Consider the following 26406-nt stretch of genomic DNA (forward strand, 5'->3'; position numbering starts at 1 on the left):
ACGAATATTGGAGTCACCACCGATCTTTATTAGGTGTGATCGGATCATCTTTGCTTTAATAAAATGTTTTAGTTTATTAAAACGGTGTTTTTGGTCTACGAAACTCGAGAAAATGAGTTCGGGAGTCGGTTACGTGTGAAGAAGGATTAGCACCCTCGTCACGCCCAAAATTGGTACCGAATTGATTTGTTAGTGTCTTAATGTCGAAAGTTGAAAATTAGGAATGGATTTAAAATACGATCTTTTTTATTAACGTCGATTTTAAAAATGCTTGAATTAGATCAAAACATTTGCTAAAGATTTCCTCATCTCGAGATATCGAAGTATCACATCCCGTAAGTTAGGACGCAATACCTTGAACTCCCGAGTGTAAGTTTGTCTTAAATTTTGATTGAAATTTCATATGTTTTGAAATTTAAAAGGATTTTTGGCCATTTAGGTTTAACGAGAAAATCGAAACCCCGTAAGTTAGGGCACAATTCCTCGATTTTCCTAAAACGCGAAATCTTGCCTTATTTAGAAAATTTTCATTTCGAAATATAGCGAGTATGATATTTAACGATGTGTATTATTTTGTTTGGAGTAAAATAAAATGATCCATATTGGATAAGCATGTTAAAGCTTAATACACGATACGATGACATGAAATAAGAATATAGTAATGTGCATGGAATAATAATGCATGGATACAATATTATACAAGTGAATAACAATGATATGAAAATACGGATGAACGAATTATAAAACATACAATGGCAATAATCACATGGCATACGTTACTTAAATACTAACAATAATAATCAAGAGAACGAAATAACATAAAACCATTTAAAATAAATAATGAAACAATTTTAAATAAGTAATACATAAAAATGAGTTTAAAATAGATATTATAAAAAAACAATTTAAAGTGAATAGTATAATACAATCTAAAACAATTAATACATAAAGTAATTTAAAAATAAAATAATGCAATCTTCAAATAAATAATATATATAACAATATAAAAATGATTTAATATAAGTGATATATGAAATCTTAAGATAAATAATAATAAGTAGTTTACAACAAATAATAAAAGAATTTAAAATAGTTTACATCTAAAATAGTATAACAAAATAACATATAAATTTTTTTAAAATAAATAATATACACATATGAAAGTTTAAAATAAAAAGATATAAGAAAAAATTCAAAATAAGTAATATGTATAATAGTTTAGAACAAACAATATATTTAGAACTTAAAATGAATAATAGTTTTAAAATGTAAATATTTAAAATACATAATAAGAAAATGATTTTAAAATAAATAATATAAGAAAACAAACTTAAAATAATAATAATAAAATAATTCCTAACAATTACGAATAAACGAATAAATAAATAAATTAGCAGACTAGTACTAGGCTGAAATTAAATAGAAATTTAAAGGTAAAAATTGTATATAATGAGAAAAAGGTGGTCAAGGACTAAGATGAAATGTGTTGAAACGATGAGGGACTGAATGGGAAATATTCCCCTCCCTTAGGCGCAACGTTTCATCATGGACCCGAATGTAAACAAAAATAAATTATGCGGTTAGATTTATAAAAATGAATAAAGTGAATGAAAGGGCCAAATTGCAGCGCGTACAAAGACGGAGGGACCTTGCGCATAAATATCCCAATAATGGGAAACACGCGGATCCCCCCTGGGTACGGGTCGGATTCGGGTTCCCTCCCCCAAACGACGCCGTTTGAGGCCTGTGGGGAAGGTTTGAAACTACGTCGTTTCGACGTTGTATTTAAGCCCCATTTTTTAAAAAAAAAATCATTTCTGCCTCTTTTTAAAAAAAAACTAAAAAAACCCTTAGTCTCTCCCCTTTCTTCCCCCATTGTCAACCAAAAGAACACCCAACTGCCGTCGGTCGCGCCACCACCGTGATCGGTGGCCGGTGTCGCGCAAATGGGCACTTCAAACCCCGTTTCGAAGCCCCTTTGAAGGCCAAACCCTCAGCGTCCTATAAGAACGAAGGAAGAGATCCCTCAGCCTCCTTTCGAACCTGATTACATCGATGGAGAAGACTCACCGATGGCGCATCCGTGGGGGTTCAGGTGAGGTTCTTCCTTTTTCTTTTTATTCTTTGCTTTTTTATACTTAAAATAGATTTGTAAAAAAATGAAATAAAAAAAAAACAAGAAGATAAAAGAAAAAAAAAGATCAAAACAACAACCTTTTCAAATTTCTATTCTGCGTTTTTGATCTCTGATATGCGTAATACAATCCTTTTTTGTATTAAAAAAAAAAACCCCTTTTACATTCGGTTTTTTGGTGGCTTTATAATCGATTGTTACAAAATATTATATTTTTGCTTTTCCTTGCTACTGTTTGTTGTCTCTGCTTGCTCTCTTTTTGTTGTTTGCAAGCACTGACGGAAGTGACGGGATAAGCTATTCTGGTGCAAGGCCGAGTCTCAGGCGTTAGAGGCACTAACAAGGCACGTGGAGGGAGTAGCTGCGGCACATGGGTAGCAGCGCCAGAAACTTAAGGGTTTCTGGCTTCTACCAAAATTTGTTTAGGTAGTAGGCCATAGAATTTGGGTTTTAGGGTTTTTTATTTTGGGTTTTAAGTTTTTAAGCCTGTTGGGCTTGTTTTGTAATTGTTTTTTTTTGTGTTTGTTGGACTGTTTATTTTGGGCCCGGGCAAAATTTGGGTCTTACACATACATTCATCAATCAATATCAATCAATTTGTCCCTAATACGAGCCTAAGAGGCCTTAAACATAACTTGGGAGTGGTTCGAGACTAAACTGATAACTTAAGAAACTTTCACAAACTTTAAAATTTTTTCTCAAAATAGGGGACACACGCCCGTGTAATCAGACCATGTGTCTCAAACAGCCACCAGACATGCTCATGTCACAGAGCGTGTGAACATTCAAAATGGAAGCACATGGTCGTGTCCTAGCCTTTGTCCTACCCCGTGTCCAAACAAGTGAGCTTATTGACTTGGGTCACACGGCCAACACACACGCAATTGTGGCTAGCCCGTGTGCCTTAAAAATGGCCATACAGTCCCGTGTATTAGGCCGTGTGCTAGGTCGTGCCAAACCTGTAGGGTATATTAACTTATGTCACACGACCAAGTCACATGCCTATATGTGAGGCTGTGTAGAGCATATTGACTTTGTCGAAACCATTTTTTAAATTTAAAGAAAAGCGGGGAATCGACTTTTTGAAAAACGAAAATGTCAAGTCGCCACCGATCTTTTTATTTAGGTGTGATCAGATCACCTAGAAATTTGGTTATTTTAATAAAGTATTTCTTTTTACTAAAACAAAGAATTTTGGTCTTACGAAAATATGAGAAAACGGGTTCGGGAGTCAATTAGCATTAGGAAGGATTAGCACCCTCACTACGCCCAAAATTGGTACCAAATCGATTAAATACTATCCTTAAGTCTAAGATTTAAAAATGTTTTTTTGAAATGTGGTTCCTTTTATAAACATTTGAATAGCCCAAGTTGGTCGTCAAAATTCTCTTGTTTCAAAGGAATACAGCATCACATCCAGCATGATAGGATACGATCCTTTATGCCATCGAAAACACGATAAATTTCGACTTCCAAAAGTTTATATGTTGAAAATTATAAAAGGATGCCCAATTTTTAGTCCAACGAAAAACCAAAACCCAACGCGGTAGGGCACGATTCCTTGAATTTCCAAACAGTGAACATTGCCTCGCTTTAGCATTTAGAAAACGCAAGTAAAATTCCAAAGGAACATTCGATTATTTTGAACAAACAGGAAATTGCAACCCAGCACGATAGGGCACGATTCCCCGAATTGTCAAATATCTAATATTACCTTCATTTTCAAGAATTTTTAAAGACACAAGTGAAATTCCAAAGGAATATTCGATTGTTTTGAATAAACAGAAAATTGCAACCCGACACGATAGGGCACGATTCCCCGAATTGTCAAATATCGAATATTGCCTTTGCTTTTTAAGAAATTTCTTTTTAATGAATAATTATAAAACTAGCTTAAAACACGTTAATTCGACTTGGAATAAAACGGAATACTTAGTTTTTAAAAGAGGGGTTGAAAACTATAAGACAACATTTCATAAACCAAAAAAAATAAAAGCAAGAGACGATATATTTGCATAAATACCATGATAGATGAATGAAGATAATATAGCCTATTTAATCAACTAACGAAATAAATATAGCTAACCTAAAAAATATAATCCAATTTCAATCATGCGTTGAAAATAATTGATGTAACAATACTAAAACGAAAATTATAATACAACAACAAAACAAAATAAAACAATACACACAGAGTATGCCGCAATGATATATAAAACCTAATATGATATAATCAATACAAGACATACGAAATAAAATGAAAATAAAAAAATGTGGCATACACTAGTTTGAAATAATGATAAACATGCAATGTATAAGATATGAATTGATGGATTTTAAAAAAACTAGAGATATATGTAATCTTTTAAATGAGTGTTATAGAATAGATATTTTAAATCGATAATATACAAGGTTTTAAAACATTTTAAAATACATGCAATAAAGATAAATTTAAAATATAAACGGATAGCCAAAATGTATGATAAAATAGCATTTTAGAAAATATACTACATACGTAATGGATTAAAAGCATACACACATATATGTATATATATAGAAATTTAAAAGCAATTACATGTAAAAATAACATTGAAATGATAATATGTATAAGACTAAATCAATTTTATTATAAATTACATAATAGATTTAAGAACATGCTTATATATATAAAAAACTATATGTATAAAATACATAGATTTAGAAATGTATACTGGATTAGACAAAGGCATCAATAAATATATACACTTGCATAATAATGATTTAAAAGATATATTATGTAGGATCATGTAATAATATATAAGAATAAATTTAAAAGGAATTATATGTGTAAAATAATATGAGATTATTAGTATACATGAAATAAAATTAACTTTGTTATAAAATATGTATATTTATATCTATATAATTGTGTATATATAAAACATTTATAAAAAAATGTAAAAATATGATTACCAAAATTACAATAAATAAGTAAATAAATGATACAAATGATGCAATTTATACAAATAAATAAACACGAATAAAAAAACATGAAATGAATCTAAAAATAAACCAAATTGAAGTCAAATTAAAACAAAGAGGATAGTTTAAATAAAATAAACTGTTAAAATAAAAAGGACCAACGCGCAACATGTGCGAATGCGCAGCGACCAAGTCTAGAAATAATCCAGACCCCAAAACGCAGCACTGAAGCTCGGACCAAAGTGCAAACGAGCACAAATTACGAAAAAGAAAAAGAAATGCGAATATAAGCTGATTTGAATGCTGCGCGAAAGGGGAATGACTTATATTGAAAATATCCCCTCACCGCAAAAATGCGTGGATCCCAGGGGCGAAGAACCAGATCGGGTCGGGTATGGACGACACGGCGTCATTTTGGAGCTAATGAATAAAGCTCAAAACGACACCGTTTTGGATCCATTAAAAAGGCTAAAGCCAAGCCTCAACCAGCCGAACTACCTTAGCCTCATTTCCTCTTCTCCAGCAAACCCTAGCCTTTCTTTTTCCCCTTTAGCCGAATGCTAAATCCCCTTCTCAAGTATCAAACCGCCATCAAGAACGGCGCCTCATGCTTCGGGCTTCGACTCGTCGCTTTTTGGCCTCAAAACCCCCCCTTTAGCTTCAATTTCGACTAAGGAAGAGAGGATCAATAGCGGATTCGTAAGGTAAGGTTTCGTTTTTCCTTTTTATTTTGTTTTAAAAAAACAATATTGAAACAAAATCGACAGAATATAAGTAAAAAAAACTCAGAGAATGAAAGAGATTAAAAATGAAATCACCTTTTCAAGAACTGTTTTCGAATTTTTCTATTCAATATGTGTGTATTGTACCCGCGTAAAAAAAATTACAATCAATTCCCCTTGGATTTATAGCCGAATGTTCAAAATAAATAAAAAATAATACAATTTTTCTTTCTTTGCTTTTGTATTGGCTACTGCTCTGTTGCTGTTTTCATTTGTTTTCTTTCGCAGGTACGGAGTACATGACGCGCATACGGAGGCTGTGCTAGCGTACGGAGGCGTTGTTTGGTTGCGGCGCAAGCATTAGGCTAGGGTTTACCTTGGCTGAGATTTGGTTTAGGCATTGGGCCTATTGGGCCATTAGGGTTTTGGGTTAAGGATTTGTAATTGGGCTAGTCATTTTTTTTTGTTATATAATTGGACATTTAATGGACTGTTTTGGTTTTTTGTTTCTTTATTTGGGCTTTAATGTAGACCCGGGCAAATTGTCCCGCTTACAGCTACCCCTCGTTGCTCATTGTAGTGTAACAAGAATAGAGCAAAGACTTCAAATAGGGTCAATTTTGCCCGGTCTCGCAGATTCATGACTTCTTCGGGTGTTCTTCTTCTTTAAGGTAGCCTCGTTCCAATCATCTGCAACTTCAGGGATATAGGAATTGTCGCTCCTATCTGCTCCGCTGTAACTCTAGAGAGACTAGCCTTGTAGCTTTTAATCTGCTCTACTGCAACTGCTCTACTGCAACTTCAAGGAGATAAGGTCTGCTATCTTCAGTCTGCTCCGCTGCAACTTCAGGGAGATAAGACTTGCAAATTTCAGCCTGTTACCCTACTGCTAAGGGGGTTAAGGTTCATCGTCTTCGATTTGCTCCACTACTGCTTAGGGAGATAAGATTTGCAATCTTCGGCCTGTTACCCTACTACTTAGGGGGTTAAGGTTTGTTTTCTCTGATCTGCTCCACTGGAGACGAGATCTGCAATCTTCAACATGTTACCCTACTACTTAAAGGGTTAAGGTTTGTTTTCTTCGATCTGCTCCACTAGAGACGAGATCTGTAATCTTTGACCTGTTACCCTACTACTTAGGGGGTTAAGGTTTGTTTTCTTCGATCTGTCCCACTACAACTTTAGGGAGACAAGATCTGTGAATTCACCAATGTTCCTACACCATCTTCTAAGGACATGATTTGTAGAATTGGTTTCCTGTATCTATGCTTATGCCAAATGATTAGGATGTCATGATCAAAATGAGTCAGATGCTCCTAACTAGGTGAATGATTATGAATGTAGAAATATCATAATAGTGATTCATTTTTAAATGCTTAAGGTATCATTGCTCATAGTTCATCACGGTTCTATCATTAATGTGCTATCGTATCTTCTTGTTTAGCCGGTATCTTTGACAGAAAATTTGAAGAAACAGTCACAATTTGGACTGTTCTTTTCCAATGTTTCCAACTTTCGAATCTGGTTAGTCCTGACTAGTGGCCCTGTTTCAGGTCCTTGTACTATTTAGAGACCTTCCAGAGTAATATGCATAACTTCTTTTGTATGAATATTATAAGTCCAAAAATCATGATTTTAACAAAAATGCTAAAAAGAGACTATCATAATGGACAAGATGAAATTTTATTGAGCAAAACTCAAAGTGAATAGATTAAACAGGATAGCAAATCCGCTAAAGTACAATATAATATGAGAAAAAGGTGTCCCAGATATCGCAGCACGAGCTTTACTATTCCAACATCTCAAAGACCATTTTTAGCTAAATATGTGTTCAGGAGATCCAGGGTATTTTTTTGATGCTCCAAGATGTACTGTTCTTCTCTCTTGTTAATTTGGGAGGACAAGATTACCACATGCCCCATATTCAAGGTTTGAGCTGTCCATTTTCGGGTTATCAACTCAAACACCCCTTTGGTCTCAAAGTGCCTTTTGCGGGTTTTCACCTTAGCCTCTCTATTTTTTTTTAAGCGCCTTTGCGGGTTTTCTCCTTGGCCTTTCCTTTTTAGGTAACATACTACTTGACGGAATCCAAATTCACAAGATTGGGCAAGTTTTTACCATCTATCTCGGCTAGAATCAACGCTCCTCCGGAGAAAGCTTTCTTCACCATGTAAGCCCCTCCCAATTGGGCATCCATTTTCCTCTAAAATCCTTCTGTATGGGAAGGATCTTTTTCAGAACCAGATCTCCCTCATGAAACTCCCTTGGGCAAACTTTTTTATCGTAGGCTCGCATCATTCATTTTTGGTACATCTGACCATGACGGATAGCTCTTAGCCTCTTTTTCTCAATTAAGTTCAATTGATCATATCGAGACTGGATCTACTCTGCTTCATCTAACTTTAACTTTGACAACACTCGAAGGGATGGGATCTCAACTTCGATTGGCAAAACCGCTTCCATTCCGTAGACCAAAGAAAAAGGCGTTGCCCCAGTAGAGGTCTTGACTGATGTTCGATAAGCCAAGAGAGCAAAGGGTAACTTCTCATGCCAATCTTTGTAGGTTTCAGTCATCTTCCCCACAATTTTCTTAATATTTTATTGGCCGCTTCCACTACCCCATTCATTTTTGGGCGGTATGGTGACGAGTTGTGGTGTCTGATCTTGAATTTACTGCAAACTTCCGCTATCGTACTATTGTTCAGGTTTAATGCATTGTCAGATATAATCCTCTCCAGCATTCCATATCGACATATGATCTCTTTTTTCAGGAATTTACTCACTGCTGACTTTGTAACATTGGCATATGAAGCGGCTTCTTCCCATTTAGTGAAGTAGTCGATAACCACAAAGATGAACTGATGCCCATTGGAAGCTTTCGGCGATATTGGTCCAATCACATCCATACCTCACATAGAGAAAGGCCATAGGGAAGTCATGACATGCAGCGGTGAATGAGGCACATGAATTTTGTCTCCATAGATTTGGCATTTAGGACATCTCTTGGCATAATTGACACAGTCTCCTTCCATTGTGGACCAATAATATCCAAATCTCATAATTTGCCTGGCCAATGTAAAGCCATTAGTGTGTGTCCCACAGACGCCCTCATGGACTTCTTCCAAGATTTTCTTAGCCGCTATAGCGTCTACGCATCTCAATAGCACTTAATCATTTCTTCTCTTGTATAGGATCTCCACATCTAAGACATAGTTAATGGTCAATCTTCTCAACGTTCTTTTATCATTCTCGCTTGCCTGGTTCGGGTACTCACGATTCCTCACGTATTGCAATATATTGTGATACCAAGGGTGATCATCTTTTTCTTCATCTTCTTCAATATTATAACAGTGAGCCGGAGTTTTATAAATGCTCATCCAGATGGGTTTGACATCTTCTTGTTTGTTTACCTTGATCATGGAAGCTAAGGTGGCCAAAGCATCGGCCATCTGATTTTCATCCCGTGGAAGGTAGCGGAAGGTAATGTCATCGAACTCTTTAACCAATTCAAGGACCAATTTTTGATAATTGATCAACTTGGGATCTCTGGTCTCCCATTCTCCCTTGAGTTGATAAATCACTAGCGCAGAATCTGCACACACCTCTAGCACTTTAATCTTGCGTTCTATGGTTGCACAGATACCCATGATGCACGCTTTGTATCTGCCATGTTATTCGTACAATCAAAATCCAATTTACTAGCAAATTGATAGTGATCTCCGTTTGGATATACCAAAACTGCCCCGATTCTATTACCCACAGGATTTGACGCCCCATCGAAGTTTAGTTTTCAGGGAAGTTCTTCCAGAGCACCTTCTTCAGTGGTCGCAACACACATCAGGTCTTCATTCGGGAAATCAAAGTTCAAAGGCTCGTAGTCTTCCAAAGCTCTACTGGTCAGAAAATCTACTATTGCACTCCCTTTGACTGCTTTCTGGTTCACATAGACTATGTCAAATTCATAGAGCAGAATTTTCCATTGGGCCATCCTTTCATTCAAAGCTGTTGACTCCATCATGTATTTTAAAGGGTTCAGTTTTGAGATGAGCCAAGTAGTGTGATACAACATATACTGCCTCAACCTTCAGGTTGTCCAAACCAGCACACAACACAACTTTTCTATCGGCGGATATCTCGTCTCACATTCAGTGAACTTTTTACTAAGATAGTAAATAGCTTTTTCCTTCCTTCCTGACTCATCATGCTGACCAAGTACGCATCCCATAAAATTCTCAAATACTGCCAAATACAGTATCAATGGCTTATCAGGGTTAGATGGCATCAGCACTGGAGCGTTGGATAAGTACTGTTTGACCTTGTCGAAAGCCCTTTGGCATTCTTCATTCCATTCACCTAGGTTATGTTTCTTGAGAAGGCGAAAAACAGGGTCACATTTCTCGGTTAGTTGTGAAATGAACCGAGCAATGTAATTTAATCTTCCTAGAAAGCCTCGAACCTCTTTCTGGGTATGCGGTGGAGATAGCTCTTGTATGGCTTTCACTTTGTCTGGATCGATCTCAATCCCTTTCTTACTAACCACGAATCCGAAAAGCTTTCCAGACTTGACTCCGAAGGTACATTTGGCCGGATTGAGTTTTAGCTGAAACTTCCTCAACCTTAAAAACAACTTCCTCAGGACTTGTATGTGCTCATTCTCTGTTCAGGACTTTGCGATCATATCATCGACATAAACTTCGATTTCTTTGTGCATCATGTCGTAAAAAGGGTTACCATGGTCCTTTGATATGTTGCCCCCATATTTTTCAGTTCAAACGGCATCACCTTGTACCAGAACGTGCCCCACATGGTTACAAATGTGGTCTTCTCCATGTCTTCAGGATGCATCTTGATCTGGTTATATTTGGAGAAACCGTCCATGAAGGAAAGTAATGAGTGTCCTGTCGTGTTGTCCACTAGGGTGTCGATATGAGGCAGTGGAAAATTATCTTTCGGGCTGGCTTTATTCAAATCTCTGTAGTCTACACACATTCGTACTTTTCCATCTTTCTTTGAGACGGGGACGATGTTGGCTACCCACTCTGGGTATTTTACCACCTTTATAAATCCAGCGTCAAACTGCTTTTGAACCTCTTCTTTTATTTTTAGCAAGATGTTGGGCCTCATTCTTCGAATTTTTTGCTGAACTGGCTTACATTCTTCCTTTATGGGAAGTCGATGCACCACGATATCAGTATTCAACCTGGGCATATCTTGGTATGACCATGCGTAAACATCTTTGAACTCTTAAAGTAATTCGATAAGGTCTCGCTTCATCTCCATAGTGATACAAGTTTCGATCTTCACCTATTGTCTCTCTCCTAAGCTCACAATTTCTATTGATTGTTTATGAGATAAGATTTGTTTCTCGTCTTGTTCTACCATCCTCAACAAATTAAGAGATAGGTTATAGCCTTGGTCATCTTCGAAATCCTGAAAATCCTCCATACACATATCTCGCTCAAAAGGAGACTCTAAGTCACTAGTAGTGTCACTCATGTCATTGATATCTGGGGACCTGTTATGAGGATGAAGGAAGATACAAAGAACCAAAAGACTATAAGAATACTTATCTATATGGTATGATTATGAATGAAGAATGAAAAAATATTTAGAAGAATGTTCAAAGAACAAAAGAATCCAAAAGTAATCGTTTGTATAATATGATTATGAATAAAATTGAAATAATGAAAGAATATCTGCTCAAAATTTTAATAACTATACATTTCATTGAAATAACATTTTAAACATAAGCTTATTTCATAAAAGATTCTTATCACTCCTAGGCCTAGAGCAATAAGTGTGTTTTAGACATTACTCTGAATCAGCTCTAAAAACTATAGGAATCTCTTCCGCGGTCCAGTTATCCAGAACACTTCTAGGTATGTAGGGGCAAATGCCCGACAAATTTTCTCTTCCAGCCCCTTCTTCGTATGTGGTGTTGATGTCCAAGCTTTCTAACCTTTCTTCCATAGCTTTCTTTCTTGGCGTGCCCCACTTAGGATGAATGATTCCTCCGGACACAAAAGTTTTCGATATATGGGGGAATATTATTGGCTCCTATTTGATTTCCTCCCCCGTTAATCGTGTTTTCCTTCTTTCTTGTTTCTTTTTAGCTCCCTTTTTCGTTGTCTCGCGTCTGGCTTAAATCTCAAGCCGAAGCGATCTCTTTTGTCCTTCAATACTAGCGTTGCAACCCTTCCTTGGAGATGTCTCCCAAGTCCTCTTCCCGGTAGAGCTCCTTTTCTGACCATCAACTGTAGACTCATCCTCGTAGTTTTGGATAAGTTCGGCGTCAAAATCTTACTTCCCTCGGTACTGAACGTTGCATTAACAAATTTCAAAGACCGAAATAAGCATTTGATTGCTCCTTTATCTGTCTCCAAATAGGGCGCATTACTGCTTACAGCTGCAATGATATCCTCTTCAGCATTTATCGTTATCAACCGCCCCTTGAATACTAACTTCAACTTTTGATGCAATGATAACGGCACTGCTCCAGCTGAATGTATCCAGGGCCTTCCCAATAAGCATTTGTATGAAGGCCCGATATCTATCATGAGGAAATCCACCTCATATATGTTTGGCCCGATCTGAAGAGGTACCTCGATTCTGCCTATCACCCTTCTCTCCGTGTCGTCGAATGCTTTCACTATGTTTTGGCACTCTTTCATGTGAGAGTTGTCTATGGGTAATCTGTTTAGTGTAGTCAATGGTAGGACATTCAAGGCTGACCCGTTGTCAATCAGTACACCTGGCAGCGTATACCCCTTACAACGCGTGGTAATGTATAAAGCTTTAGTCGACCCTGGTATCTTGTCGTCATTGAAGAAAATAAAGTTATCGGCACTTATGTTGCTAACTAAGCGGTCTAGCTTGTTGACGGAGATATCATTGGCAACATATGTTTCATTCAAGACCTTCATCAGCGCGCTGCGATAGACTTCTGAACTTAGGAGTAAGGCCAGCACCGAGATACGAGCTGGTTGTTTACGTAGCTGTTCCACTATATTGTACTCGCTGTGCTTTAGGAATTTTAAAAACTCCTTAGCCTCCTCTTCGTTAACTGGCTTATTAACAGAAAGTTCAGAATTGGTCACTTTTTCTTTCTTCTATTCGACCATTATGACTTTTCCTTTTGAGGGTTCTACTTTCTCGTTTGTTGAATCGTAACGCCTCCCGCTACGCTTATAGGAGCCCATATCTTGGTCCTCTTTTGAAGCATCAGCCAGGTTCTCTTTTCCCAGAATCGTCACGTTATAGTCATAATTCTATGGGACCCTCTTGCTGTCTTTATAGGGGAAGACTGCAGGTCTTTAGATTATGACTCTCGGTGGCATTTGCACTCCTACTTCATTACTTTTAGGTCGTTTTATGATGACCACAGGGTAGTTAACTGTTTGATTCTGCACCATCGATTCTCTCTCCGGTCCACATATATCTCCCTATCCGGGCTCCATTTCTTTATTGTTTATCATGTCCGACACGAACGCCCTGAACTCCACACACTCTTGGATTTTATGCCCCACCTGGTTGTGAAACTCACATTAGTTCCTCTCTTTTTCAGATCTTTCTCTTGAATTCAACACGATTATTTCTCTTTTGACCATCTCCTTCCACACCTGCCTCAATGGGGTCCTGACTTCTGCAACCTCATACTTAATCTTCTTGTTTCTGCCTTCGCTTATCCCTTTTACTCTTTGGTCGGTATGATTGAGGAGCGGGTTTCTTGCTACATTAGGTACGACTGGGTTATCAAATCTTACAATCTCCATTTTGATAAGTCTGTCAACTAGCTTATTGAACACGGTGCAGTTTTCGATCAAGTGCTTGGTGATTCCTGCGTGGTATTCGCATTGGGCGTTTGTGTCATACCATTTGGGATATGGGGGCTGCAGTGGCTTCAGGTAAAAATGGGACACTACATAAGCGTTGAATAAGTTCTGGTACAGCTCCCTATACGTCATGGGTATAGGGGTGAATTGTGGCCTTTTTGTGTTCTCCCTTGCATTGGATTCTTGTCTCACAGTGCTATGTTGATTGGTGGTTACCGTCTTTGGTTGATTTACGGTGAGGGACTTAGACTGACCCTTACTGAATGTGCTCGTGTTGTTCACTTCGTTATCTTTTTTCCTCGGGGCCGACCTTTTGGTACTTTCTCCTACTTCTATTTTACCGCTCCTCACAATGTTTTCAATCATTTCACCCGCCATCACTATGTCTGAGAAGCCTTTGGTGGCGCTTCCCAACATATGAGTGATAAAATAGGCCTTCAAAGTGTTGATAAAGAGCATCGTGGTTTCCTTTTCTAGAAGCGGCAGCTGAACTTGTATGGCAACTTCTCTTCATCTTTGCGCATACTGTCTAAAACTTTCATTTGATTTCTTCTCCATATTTTAGAGAGTGATCCTGTCAGGGGTCATGTCCATCACATGACTATACTGTTTCATGAAGGGCTTGAGTTAGGTCTTTCCATGAGTTAATTTTAGCACGGCTCAATTGATTATACCATTTAGATGCCGCCCCAACCAGGCTGTCCTGAAAGCAGTGAATTAATAGCTGGTCGTTGTTGACGTATCCCGTTATTCGCCTGTAAAACATAGTGATATGAGCTTCGGGGCAGCTCGTTCTATTGTATTTCTCAAATTCAGGCATTTTGAATTTGGGGGGAAGGACCAAGTCTGGGACCAAACTCAGGTCCTTAGCATCAATCTCGTGATGACTATCAATGCTTTCCATTGCCCTGAATTTTTTCTCTAGCCATTTACACCATTCTTCCAATTGTTTTTGTGATTCTATCCTCGCATTTTCTTTTTCTACAACTTCATCCAAATCGAAAATAGGCGGATAATTCGGGTTATTAACAGGGTTAGAGCCTGAGCCGGCTTGGAAATTTATTAGTATCGAAGCTCCGGCCTGAATCTGCTGAGGCATAATCATAACAGATGGTCTTTGTAGATTAATCTAAGACTGCGTCGATACATGTGTTTGAATGAATCCAGGAGGGTATTGAGGGTCTTCATTAGTTTCTCCTACATTGTCCATGGGGCCCTTTCCTTTATCCATTCTTCCCATCAGCAATTAGGACAACTGACTCATCATCTCTCATTGGGATTCCATTATTTATTCTTTCATCTCTCGTTGAATCTTGGCTAGCTGCTCTTGCATCTGTGACTGCATCTGTTCCTGCATGTCCTTTTGCATTTGCTTCAATTTCTCAAGTCTTTTATCCATTGACTTTTTCCTTGTACCGTAGGGGTGCGTAGTTGGTTGGTTTTCGTTGGTTTCCAGATTACTGAAATAATTTTTTAATTAATTAGAAACCTTTTATGACCTTTAATGCATAATGATGTGATGTAATGCAAATGCATGAATGCAAAGGAGGCATCAATTTTGATTCAATTCCCTTTAGCAAACTTCACTAGAAAATAAAATTCTTTTACATAAAGCTGAGTTACAAATAAATCTTCGCTCTAGCACTCAAAGTCTTAATTTTCCTAAGCAACGAGGCTAACTGCTACCCGCGATCTGACTCCAACTCGTACTTTGCGCTCAGTGTGTCTGCTTGTACCGCTAAAGCTTGCAAGTAATCAGCTACCTCCCGAATCTGAGTTATGGCTTCCCCCATAAGGTAATCCCTGTTTCTGACTTAATTTTGCGCATGGTGAAGCTACCCCTTCCAACGCTTCTCATTTGCCTTGAAAAACTGAATCCGCATCTCACAGTTTTGTAGTGACGCTTCTAATTCTTCTATTTTTCCTTTCATTTCTTCTATCTTGCTCAAGTTTACTCTCAACTCCATTGCGGTATTGCAGCTTCGGTACTGATGAAGAGACTTCTCGAGTTCTGCCACTCTAGCCCTTAATTCACCTCGTTCATTTCTACTTTCTGACAGACTCTTCTCTAAATCTTCATTTTGTGCCTGAGCTTATCGGAATTTCCTTTCCCATCAGTCGGCTTTGGTTTTTTCCTCTCAAATTTCATGGCGCCATTGTTCAAAAGTTTTACCTAACCCCGCAGTCCTCATAGACAGACGTAGTTTCTTATAATCAGTCTTCAAGCTGTCTAGATCTTCTTCGGCCTTACTTTTCCTTTTTCTCCACTTCTCAGCCTCTGACCTCTGAACATCAACGTCTAATCTCAGATGCATCTTCTCTTCCTCTAATTGTTTGATCTTTTTTCAAAGCTCAGAACTCTTCTTCTCGAAGTCTTGCTTTATAATTTCCAACTCTGACGGGGCGATTTGTAATTGTTCCACCATAGGACGAGTATCTCCCAAACTTGGTCTAGGAACATAATCATTAACCTTCTTCCTAAACCATCCATCATACTCGGGCGTCACCATGGAACCGAAAGCCAACCTCTTCATCCAGCGGGTTTGTTTCCAAGCATCCGATAGCTCCTGAACTTTCTTCCAAACAGTGAACATTGCCTCGCTTTAGCATTTAGAAAACGCAAGTAAAATTCCAAAGGAATATTCGATTATTTTGAACAAACGGGAAATTGTAACCCAGCACATAGAGCACGATTCCCCGAATTGCCAAACATCTAATATTACCTTCATTTTGAATAATTTTTAAAGACATGAGTGAAATTCCAAAAGAATATTCGATTGTTTTGAATAAACGGGAAATTGCAACCCGGCACGATAGGGCACGATTCCCCGAATTGTCAAATATCAAATATTGCCTTTGCTTTTTAAGAAATTTCTTTTTAATGAATAATTATAAAACTAGCTCAAAACGCGTTAATTCGACTTGGAATAAAATGGAATACTTAGTTTTTAAAAGACTAGTTGAAAACTATAAAACTACATTTCATAAACCAAAAAAAATAAAAGCAAGAGACGATATATTTGCATAAATACCATGATAGATGAATGAAGATAATATAGCCTATTTAATCAACTAACAAAATAAATATAGCTAACCTAAAAAATATAACCCAGTTTCAATCATGCGTTGAAAATAATTGATGTAACAATACCAAAACGAAAATTATAATACAACAATACATCACAAAACAAAATAAAACAATACACACAGTAGTATGCCGCAATGATATACAAAACCTAATATGATATAATCAATACAAGACATACGAAATAAAATGAAAATAAAAAATATGGTATACACTAGTTTGAAATAATGATAAACATGCAATGTATAAGATATGAATTGATGGATTTTAAAAAAACCAAAGATATATGTAATCTTTTAAATGAGTGTTATAGAATAGATATTTTAAATCACATAATATACAAGGTTTTAAAACATTTTAAAATACATGCAATAAAAATAAATTTAAAATATAAACGGATAGCCAAAATGTATAATAAAATAGCATTTTAGAAAATATACTACATACGTAATGGATTAAAAGCATACACACATATATGTATATATATAGAAATTTAAAAGCAATTACATGTAAAAATAACATTGAAATGATAATATGTATAAAACTAAATCAATTTTATTATAAATTATATAATAGATTTAAGAACATGCTTATATATATAAAAAAACTATATGTATAAAATACATAGATTTAGAAATGTATACTGGATTAGACAAAGGCATCAATAAATATATACACTTGCATAATAATGATTTAAAAGATATATTATGTAGGATCATGTAATAATATATAAGAATAAATTTAAAAGGAATTTTATGTGTAAAATAATATGAGATTATTAGTATACATGAAATAAAATTAACTTTGTTATAAAATAGGTATATTTATATCTATATAATTGTGTATATATAAAAACATTTATAAAAAATGTAAAAATATGATTACCAAAATTACAATAAATAAGTAAATAAACGATACAAATGATGCAATTTATACAAATAAATAAACACGAATAAAAAACATGAAATGAATCTAAAATAAACCAAATTGAAGTCAAATTAAAACAAAGAGGATAGTTTAAATAAAATGAACTGTTAAAATAAAAAGAACCAGCGTGCAACATGTGCAAATGCGCAGGGACCAAGTATGGAAATAATCCAGACCCCAAAACGCACCGCTGAAGCTCGGACCAAAGTGCAAACGCGCGCAAATTACGGGAAAATTTAAAAGAAAAAGAAATGCGAATATAAGCTGATTTGAATGCTGCGCGAAAGGGGAATGACTTATATTGAAAATATCCTCTCACTGCAAAAACGCCCGGATCCCAGGGATGAAGAACCGGATCGGGTCGGGTATGGACGACACGGCGTCATTTTGGAGCTAATGAATAAAGCTCAAAACGGCACCGTTTTGGATCCATTAAAAAAAAAGCCAAGCTTCAGCCAGCCGAACTACCCTAGCCTTATTTCCTCTTCTCCAGCAAACCCTAGCCTTTCTTTTTCCCCTTTAGCCGAACCCTGAATCCCCTTCTCAAGCATCAAACCGCCATCAAGAACGGAGCCTTCGACTCGTCGCTCTTTGGCCTCAAAACCCCCCTTTAGCTTCGATTTCGACGAAGCAAGAGAGGATCAACGGCAGATTCGCAAGGTAAGGTTTCGTTTTTCCTTTTTATTTTGTTTTAAAAAAACAATATTGAAACAAAATCGACAGAATATAAGTAAAAAAAAAAACTCAGAGAATGAAAGAGATTAAAAATGAAATCACCCTTTCAAGAACTGTTTTCGAATTTTTCTATTCAATATACATGTATTGTGCCTGCGTAAAAAAAATTACAATCAATTCCCCTTGGCTTTATAGCCGAATGTTCAAAATAAATAAAAAATAATACAATTTTTCTTTCTTTGCTTTCGTATTGGCTACTACTCTGTTGCTGTTTTCGTTTGTTTTCTTTCGCAGGTACAGAGTACACGGCGTGCGTACGGAGGCTATGCTGGCGTACGGAGGCGTAAGCGTGGCGTAGCTGCTGAGGCGCTGGAGTGTACGGAGGCGTTGTCTGGTTGCGGCGCAAGCATTAGGCTAGGGTTTACCTTGGCTGAGATTTGGTTTAGGCATTGGGCCTATTGGGCCATCAAGGTTTTGGGTTAAGGATTTGTAATTGGGCTAGTCATTATTATTTTTTTTGTTATGTAATTGGACATTTAATGGACTGTTTTGGTTTTTTGTTTCTTTATTTGGGCTTTAATGTAGACCCGGGCAAATTGGCCCGCTTACAGACGTGATTTCAAATTCAACACCAAGGGACACACGGCTGTGTACTTAACCATGTATCACTTACAGCTGAGACACACGCCAGTGTCTCTGCCCATGTGGACAAAAATAGGTTATTTACCAAGCCATTTTGCCACCCAAATTGTCACACACCTACATCACAATTCAAAACACTAACACAAGGCATAATAGGCATTAAATCCATCTCAACCAAGTATCATTTAAACCATTTCAATGCCAACCATATACAATACACACAATATTCCAAGTTACCATTTAATTAATACCAAAAATCAATTACTTTAAACATCAAAATGACCAAACTCAAAAATGCATTAGTTGGCCTAATTTTCACAAGCATACTAATATCCACAAATCATCAATTTAACATTCATAATACCTATTATCTTCAATCAACACACAACCATCAACTAACTCAATTTATAAAACATAATCATACTTACATGTACATGATTCAAACATACCTAATAAACCAAAATAAGTCATCTCACATGGCTATATATACATACCAAAACATAAACATTTACATTGCTAATTCATATGGCTAAAATCATTATCAGGTCATAACCAAAATAACCAAAGTCTCCATACATGCCATATACTTAAAATACCAAAATTCATAGATACTAAGTGATAGATGGATAGTGTGAAGAGATCTCCAACTATTCCCGAATCCTAACTAGCTTTGAATTCACTATAAAACATAGAGAAATAAACAACGTAAGCTATAAAGCTTAGTAAGCTCGTATGAAATAAACTCAATTCAAACTCAAGATTATAATTCAACAATTTAAATATATCAATAATTAGCATATATTAGCTAACAAACTTTCCGTATACACAATTACGATATTAATTACATTCTTTACAAGTTTCTCCTAATCAAAACTTATATACGTCATGTAGGTACCTGTATTGCCCCAGATCATTCTCATACTTAATCACATCTTTTGTTTACCAGTTGAATCATTTAGAGTAGAAGTCGGATACTCGGGAATCTCGCACAATAAGTACCTATACCATGGCCCAAAGCCAAATTAACTTATATCCACATATTTATATCATGGCCCGAAGCCAAATCGGTATATCTCGTACCCGAAGTGCTAATATCATGGCCCGAAGCCAACTCACTATATCCCCTAATGATATGTCACTAGTATCCTAAACTATTTCTAAGGTTCAACCAGGATATTGAATGTCGAATTTCCATCAAGTCAATGTTGAACTTATCTGTAGTTTCTTTTTCACAACATATAATACATCAAAACATTTGAAATACTATTATAGCGAAATTATCACATACGAACTTACCTCAGATGCTAAAACGGCGAAACAAGTTAACTATTTCGTAAATTTGTTCTTTCCCCAATCTAAGTCTGTATTTCTCCTTTCTTGATATAAATATATTCAAAATTAACTTATTTAATCATCTATTTATTCAATTTAATCCAAAATATACATTTGAGCTATTTTACACATTAGCCCTTAAACTTTCACATTTTTACAATTTAGTCCTTATTTTATAAAATCACAATTTAATGAAATTCAAAATAAACCTATGCTAGCCTAATTACTATAATGCCCCTAGCAGCCCATTTTTTTATTTATTTCACATTTTAATCACAAAGTTTCAACATTTCTCAATTTAATTCCTATTTTGCATTTTCACAAAAAATCACTTAACAAAACATGTTTATCTATCAACAAGCATTCAAAATCTATCATCAAACATCAAAATACACATGTAGTCATCAATTTAATCATTAAAAATCTTTAAAAATTTTGCAAAATAGTCCCTGGGCTAACTAGTACTAGATGCAACGATTACAAAAACATAAAAATCATTAAAAACGGGACAAAACACACACCTAATTGCATCAATTTGCCTTAACCGAATGAAGAACCCTAATATTATCTTTTATTATTCTTCAATTTCGGTTAAAAGATGAGAATGAATGCCTTTAATTTGGTTTTGTTTTATTTATTTTATGTTTTTTACCAATTTACACATATACCCTTAATGATAAACCAAATAAAATATCCATTTAATGTCCAATATTGTCCACTTTCCAAAAAAATAGTCTAATTACTATTTAATGACCCTTAATTTAAGTTTCTATAGCTATTTGGCACCTTTAACTAACAGAACACAAGTTTTACACTTTACGCGATTTAGTCCTTTTTATCAAATTGACCAATCAAACTATAAAATTTCCTAACGAAATATTCACACCAACATATATCACACTGTAAACATTAAAATAATAGTAAAATGAATATTTTGATCTCGAATTTGTGGTCCCGTAGCCACTGTTCTGATTTGACTAAAAACAGGTTGTTACAATAGGAGAGATGATCATTTTTCATTCTAATACATACAAACCAATTCTTTCAAACTTGAATGATAAGATGGGAGAAAATGAGAGAAGGGTATATATTAGTTCAAAATTATGTATTTTTAACAAATTCCATTTTATTTCCCCTCATTTTTCAACTCTGCTATGCAATGGATGGGAAAAATTTTACTTTTCCTTTCCATCTTTCCTACCAAGTACACCTATTAAAAGAAAAATTATATTTTCTTTCTTTCTATTTTTATGCCCCTTCAATTTTCAATCTTTCCCATTTTTTTTTCCACCTTACCAAGCAAATCTTTAGCCTTTTATTTTCAAGGAATTGAATTGGTTATTTTTAAAATTGGGGTCATATAGTTTTTTTTGTGGTTCTTCATTTTTCCATTGAGTCAAACGCAATGATAATGTTACAAGTGGATGAAGTGGTAGTACTTTGATCGCTTTTATTTACCAACAAAATACGTCGTTTGATGTTGCCTTTGGAGACCAATAATGTGAGTTCAATCATGACTCTATTGGAACTCCCAAGTCCCTATGCCATTTAGCTTATCCACTTCCCGAAGTTGGCTAAATTTATTATGACTCTAACGCAAGAAGTTAATGATTTCAAAATCATTTTTATTTTCCATTTAATAGTGGGTTAATTAAACAAATGGTGAGGCTATCTATGTTTTTCGGAGATGGTAATAATGGCAGCAATGACCACAATAACAAAAGCAACTTGGCTAAACCAACATCAAACGATTTAAGCAAGAATCATCTTAGTTATTAGTGCTTAATCCAATAGTGGTGAATCGAAGCATCAAGAGAAAAGAATGAGAAAATGTGAAAACGATGATCTTAGGTTTTCAAGTGTTATTATTTTTGGTATTTCTTTAATCAAATTTAACTGATAAATTTATTTTTTAAAAAAAGCTTTTTAGGTGAAATGATCACAAATAAAAGTAAAACTACAAAATTGACATAATGTATAAATGTTTAAGGGTTAAAGTTACTATTATGCGAATTTTAAGAGATGACACACCATCCATTTTGTTAGCTATTTAACGATTAGTGACAATTTTATAACTTTTAAAATTAGATGATAAAAAGAAATTTACTAATAGTGAGTAACTACCAATATAATTTTACTTTATTAATATAATATATAAAGCAGCAAAAATTGCAATGTTTGAACCCAAGTTTAAGAAGTATTTATAATCACTTCAATATTTTATCTATAACATTTTTATAAATATAATTTAAATATTACGTTTTTTGTTTATTCATATAGTAAATATAACAAAATCTAATATCTATTAACTTTATATATATAAATATATATATATTGATATGTTTAAACTCAAAATTCATACCAAAATATATTGTCAAGCCCAAAACCAAAATAAACCTAATACATCCAAATCCAAATAAAAACTTAAAGGAAGTCAAACAAAAACGCACAACTTTGTTGCGTTGAACATCACAACATAATTAAAAGAAAGTATTTCACCAAAAAAAAAAATTTAGTATAATTATAGTTTTTGTTAAAGAAGTTTTAATTCTGAAGACATGTATTTTCTTTCAACAATTTAATTATATGTATTAATCATTTTTTTTAACATGATGTCTAAAACTATCCATAAATAAGAAGATAATATACTTCAGCTACTCAAACTCATGTCCTCCTACATTAGCAACAAAATTCATGTCAATAGAGCTAAGGCTCAAAAGGCAATTCTGTAAACATATATGACGACTAATAAAGTGTGGTTGCTTTGTAATTTCTTATATCATATTTAGTAGTACATAAATTTTAAATTCATAAAAAACTATATTAATTATCATGAAAGATTATCAGCAATACTACTTGAAAGAAAAAAATATTTATCAAAATAACAAAATAACAAAATTAAATAATTGAATAATTGTATATAATATGCTAGTCCAAAAAAAAATGCGATAAGGCGATTGCTAATAAAAGTAGCACAAAATAAGCATCCTATTGAATATCTAATTGCTCTAATATTTCATATTTGCCCTACTATTCCTTCTCTAACATTAAATTTTTGTTGTTATTTATTGGTACTTAATTAAGTTCTTCATCATTTAAATTTTTGAAGGAATGGATAAAACCCTCGATTTGTTTCTGATTCCATGAAACATGTAATAAACAAGAGAATGAAGCAGACAAACCAGTGGCTCACTGGTTGTGGCAACACGAGTATATATTATTGAAGCTTAGTTTTTAATATTTGGTTGTTTGGAATTTGGGTTTTCATATATTTTTTTTTACAACTTAATTATTCTTATTTATACAAAATATTGTTTGGTTGGTGAGAAAATTGAGAGTAAGATCTAAGGCTCTATAGCCATGGTTGAAGATGAAGATAAAGCCGAAATTACCAAAAACAGGAAGACCATTGAAAAAAAAAATTAAAATTTTTTACAACATATTCGGACAAAATTTTAATATGTTTTTTTTATTTATTGTCACATCAGTTTAATTAGACAAAAATTATTAATATCATTATTAGTTATCCTTATTTATTCACTTTCAAAATAAAATTATATAATTCAACAAATTTAAAATAGATCATAGCATATATTAAACAACAAAATTATTGATAATATTAATAAAAAAATCCACAGCAAGATCCTCCTCTACTACATGTATAACATGGAGGTGTAATGCAAACATTCACATGAAGCCGTGTTCGTAAAGAATTTAGAGATTTTGTCTTTTTCTCTTATTAATGTTTTGGTTAGTTAGTTTGTTATGTAAAATCTTTTCCTTTTATTAATTATTAATTTTTTTACTTTAAATTAATTTCAAGTTGCTACTCTATATGAGTTAAAATTCAAAGTAGGTCATTTTTATATATTTTTAATATCATTCATACACCAATCAATCCATAATATTTTAGTCTATATAAGTTAAATTGCACAAATGTAATAAATAGGAGCCAAAATTTGTATTGATGTGATAAATATATATATATATATATATATATATATATCATTCTAATTTATTACCAAAATGGTTCACACCAACTAATAGAAGAGGAAGGCTATTCACCCACTAAAACCCATCTTTTCTTAGGTTCTTGCTTCCCAATTACAAAATTTCATTTTTCACTTCCTTTTCTTTCCTCTTAATTTCTTATTATTGGGGGAGAAAACCAAAGTTCTGTAAATGTTGGCATTAAAATTTTAAAATTTCTTAAACCCTAAACTTTTCTGAATCCTTGTATATCTTGTTAAATCAATACCCTTTTTTACAAAATAAAAATAAAAATCACACAAATTAAGTCTCCATTATAATCAAAATTAAATTATTAATATATTGAAAATTTATATAAAATATATGATAAAGTTAACCTAACAACATAATCAGGAGGAAAGTCAAATATTTTATCAATTCTATATATTTCAACTTCACAATTTCCTTAATTTATTCACAAATACACATAAGCATAGACAAAGCAACATTTAGGTAACATTGTTTCAATAAAAATTCCCAACTTATACAAATTACATACGATTGGCTTGGTATAATAAACTATGATTTTGAATATAATATACACATACATACCCCGTTGACTTTTTTTTTCTAATATTAATTTTATTATAAGTTGTTATTATATCAGTTCCTTTTAATATGATACTTAAACCTATCTATAGTCCCTCTGCAACCGTTAAATAAGAAGATAATGTACTTTAGTACACTCGAACCAACGTCCTCTTGCACTGACAACATTACTAATATCAATCGAGTTAAGACTCAATTAGTACTTTTTTTTAATTGCATCACCCATTGTATAAGCCATTTTATTGTGTTATACCTAAAAAACTTAAAATAATATATATGAAAGAGATATATTTATACATCTTTTGTATAATTAATATTTTAATAATTCAATCATCATCATTTAATATATCATTTATATTTATATTTATATATATTATCCATAAATTAATTTTTAATTATTTATTTTATGGTAAAAAATTTCAATCATTCCATAAATATAAACAAGGACAATTATATAAATAAATTATTAAAATATTAATAATAATAATAAAAATCAAAAACTTTTATACTAATATATATTGAACTCTTAACTTTAAAAATAGATTTCTTTTTTTCTTTCCAACGAATATCTAGTGAATAGAAAGTTGACTTCCTCACAAATAAAACACAGTTAAGATGAATGCAATATATATACTAACTCAATGGTTGCGTCCATATGCAAAATCTTACTCATCATTGACCTTGGACTTCTATTGTTTTCTTTGTATTTGTTTTGATTTATGGTTTTCTATTTTTCAAAAATATTGTCGAAATATATAATAATAATAATAATAATTACATATTATTATTTACTATCATAAATGTTAATTTAAATTAAAAGTGATTTAATTCGATTAAAGTCTATTGATATTTAGTTATTAAGTAAATTATGGGTCAAATATGTGTAGATATTTTAGTAATTAATTTCTAATTGATGATGAGTTGATTAGAAATTAAGCTTAATGTGTAAAAAATATATATTAAGGTTATAGACTTATAGTTCCCAAATTACACATACTAACTTTGATAACATCCTATCTTTAGAAAAGAAAGAGTCTAATTCTCTAAAATATATGTGTGTTAATTTGAAATATTAAAACCACAAAATTTCAATCCTTCCACATCTAATCTTGTACATGATGATCTAGCATGGCAAATCTTATTTTATGATTTTAAAATTTTATATTTTAACAAATATTTTGCATGTACAAGTGACAAGTGTATGCATTTTTTGATGCCAGCTTCTAGCAGGCTTTGGAGCTGTGCTCGTAATGTTAAATAAATATTAAATATAGTTAATAAATAATAAGAATGTGCAATGTTATGGAAATAATTAGGAAATGTAAATAACTCATGGATTTATTTGTTTTTATCGATTGAACTGTTGTTTTATTTATTTGATTATTAGTAGGCTTTAATATATTCATTGAACTGGATAGATAAATAATTGTTACTTTAATTGATTTAGTCAAAGTTATTGACTTCAAAGCTAGATTTGTATGTACATTTTCAAGCGTAGGCTCAGATTTAAACCCAAAT

The 26406-nt window shown here is 33.8% G+C and overlaps 1 protein-coding gene across 1 annotated transcript; it reads right to left on the reverse strand.

Annotated features, from left to right (window-relative positions):
• Positions 1-8984: 8984 nt before the first annotated feature.
• Positions 8985-11787, reverse strand: LOC128285500 (uncharacterized). The gene is made up of 3 exons (XM_053022973.1): positions 11633-11787; positions 9420-9480; positions 8985-9311 (listed from the first exon to the last, which is right to left on the reverse strand). Exons 1-3 carry the CDS (start codon positions 11785-11787, stop codon positions 8985-8987), a joined length of 543 nt encoding a protein of 180 aa, XP_052878933.1.
• Between the last annotated feature and the right edge of the window lie 14619 nt (positions 11788-26406).

This window comes from Gossypium arboreum, chromosome 12, assembly GCF_025698485.1.
Source record: "Gossypium arboreum isolate Shixiya-1 chromosome 12, ASM2569848v2, whole genome shotgun sequence".
NCBI classification, from domain to species: Eukaryota; Viridiplantae; Streptophyta; class Magnoliopsida; order Malvales; family Malvaceae; genus Gossypium; species Gossypium arboreum.

Coding starts and splice junctions, on each gene's coding strand:
- LOC128285500 (XM_053022973.1), bottom strand. CDS start 11,787: ATGGAAGAAAGGTTAGAAAGCTTGGACATCAACACCACATACGAAGAA. Junction 9,481..11,632: donor GTTTTTAGAGCTGATTCAGA/GTAATGTCTAAA, acceptor ATAACATGGCAG/ATACAAAGCGTGCATCATGG. Junction 9,312..9,419: donor GCAAGATTAAAGTGCTAGAG/GTGTGTGCAGAT, acceptor TTGGTTAAAGAG/TTCGATGACATTACCTTCCG.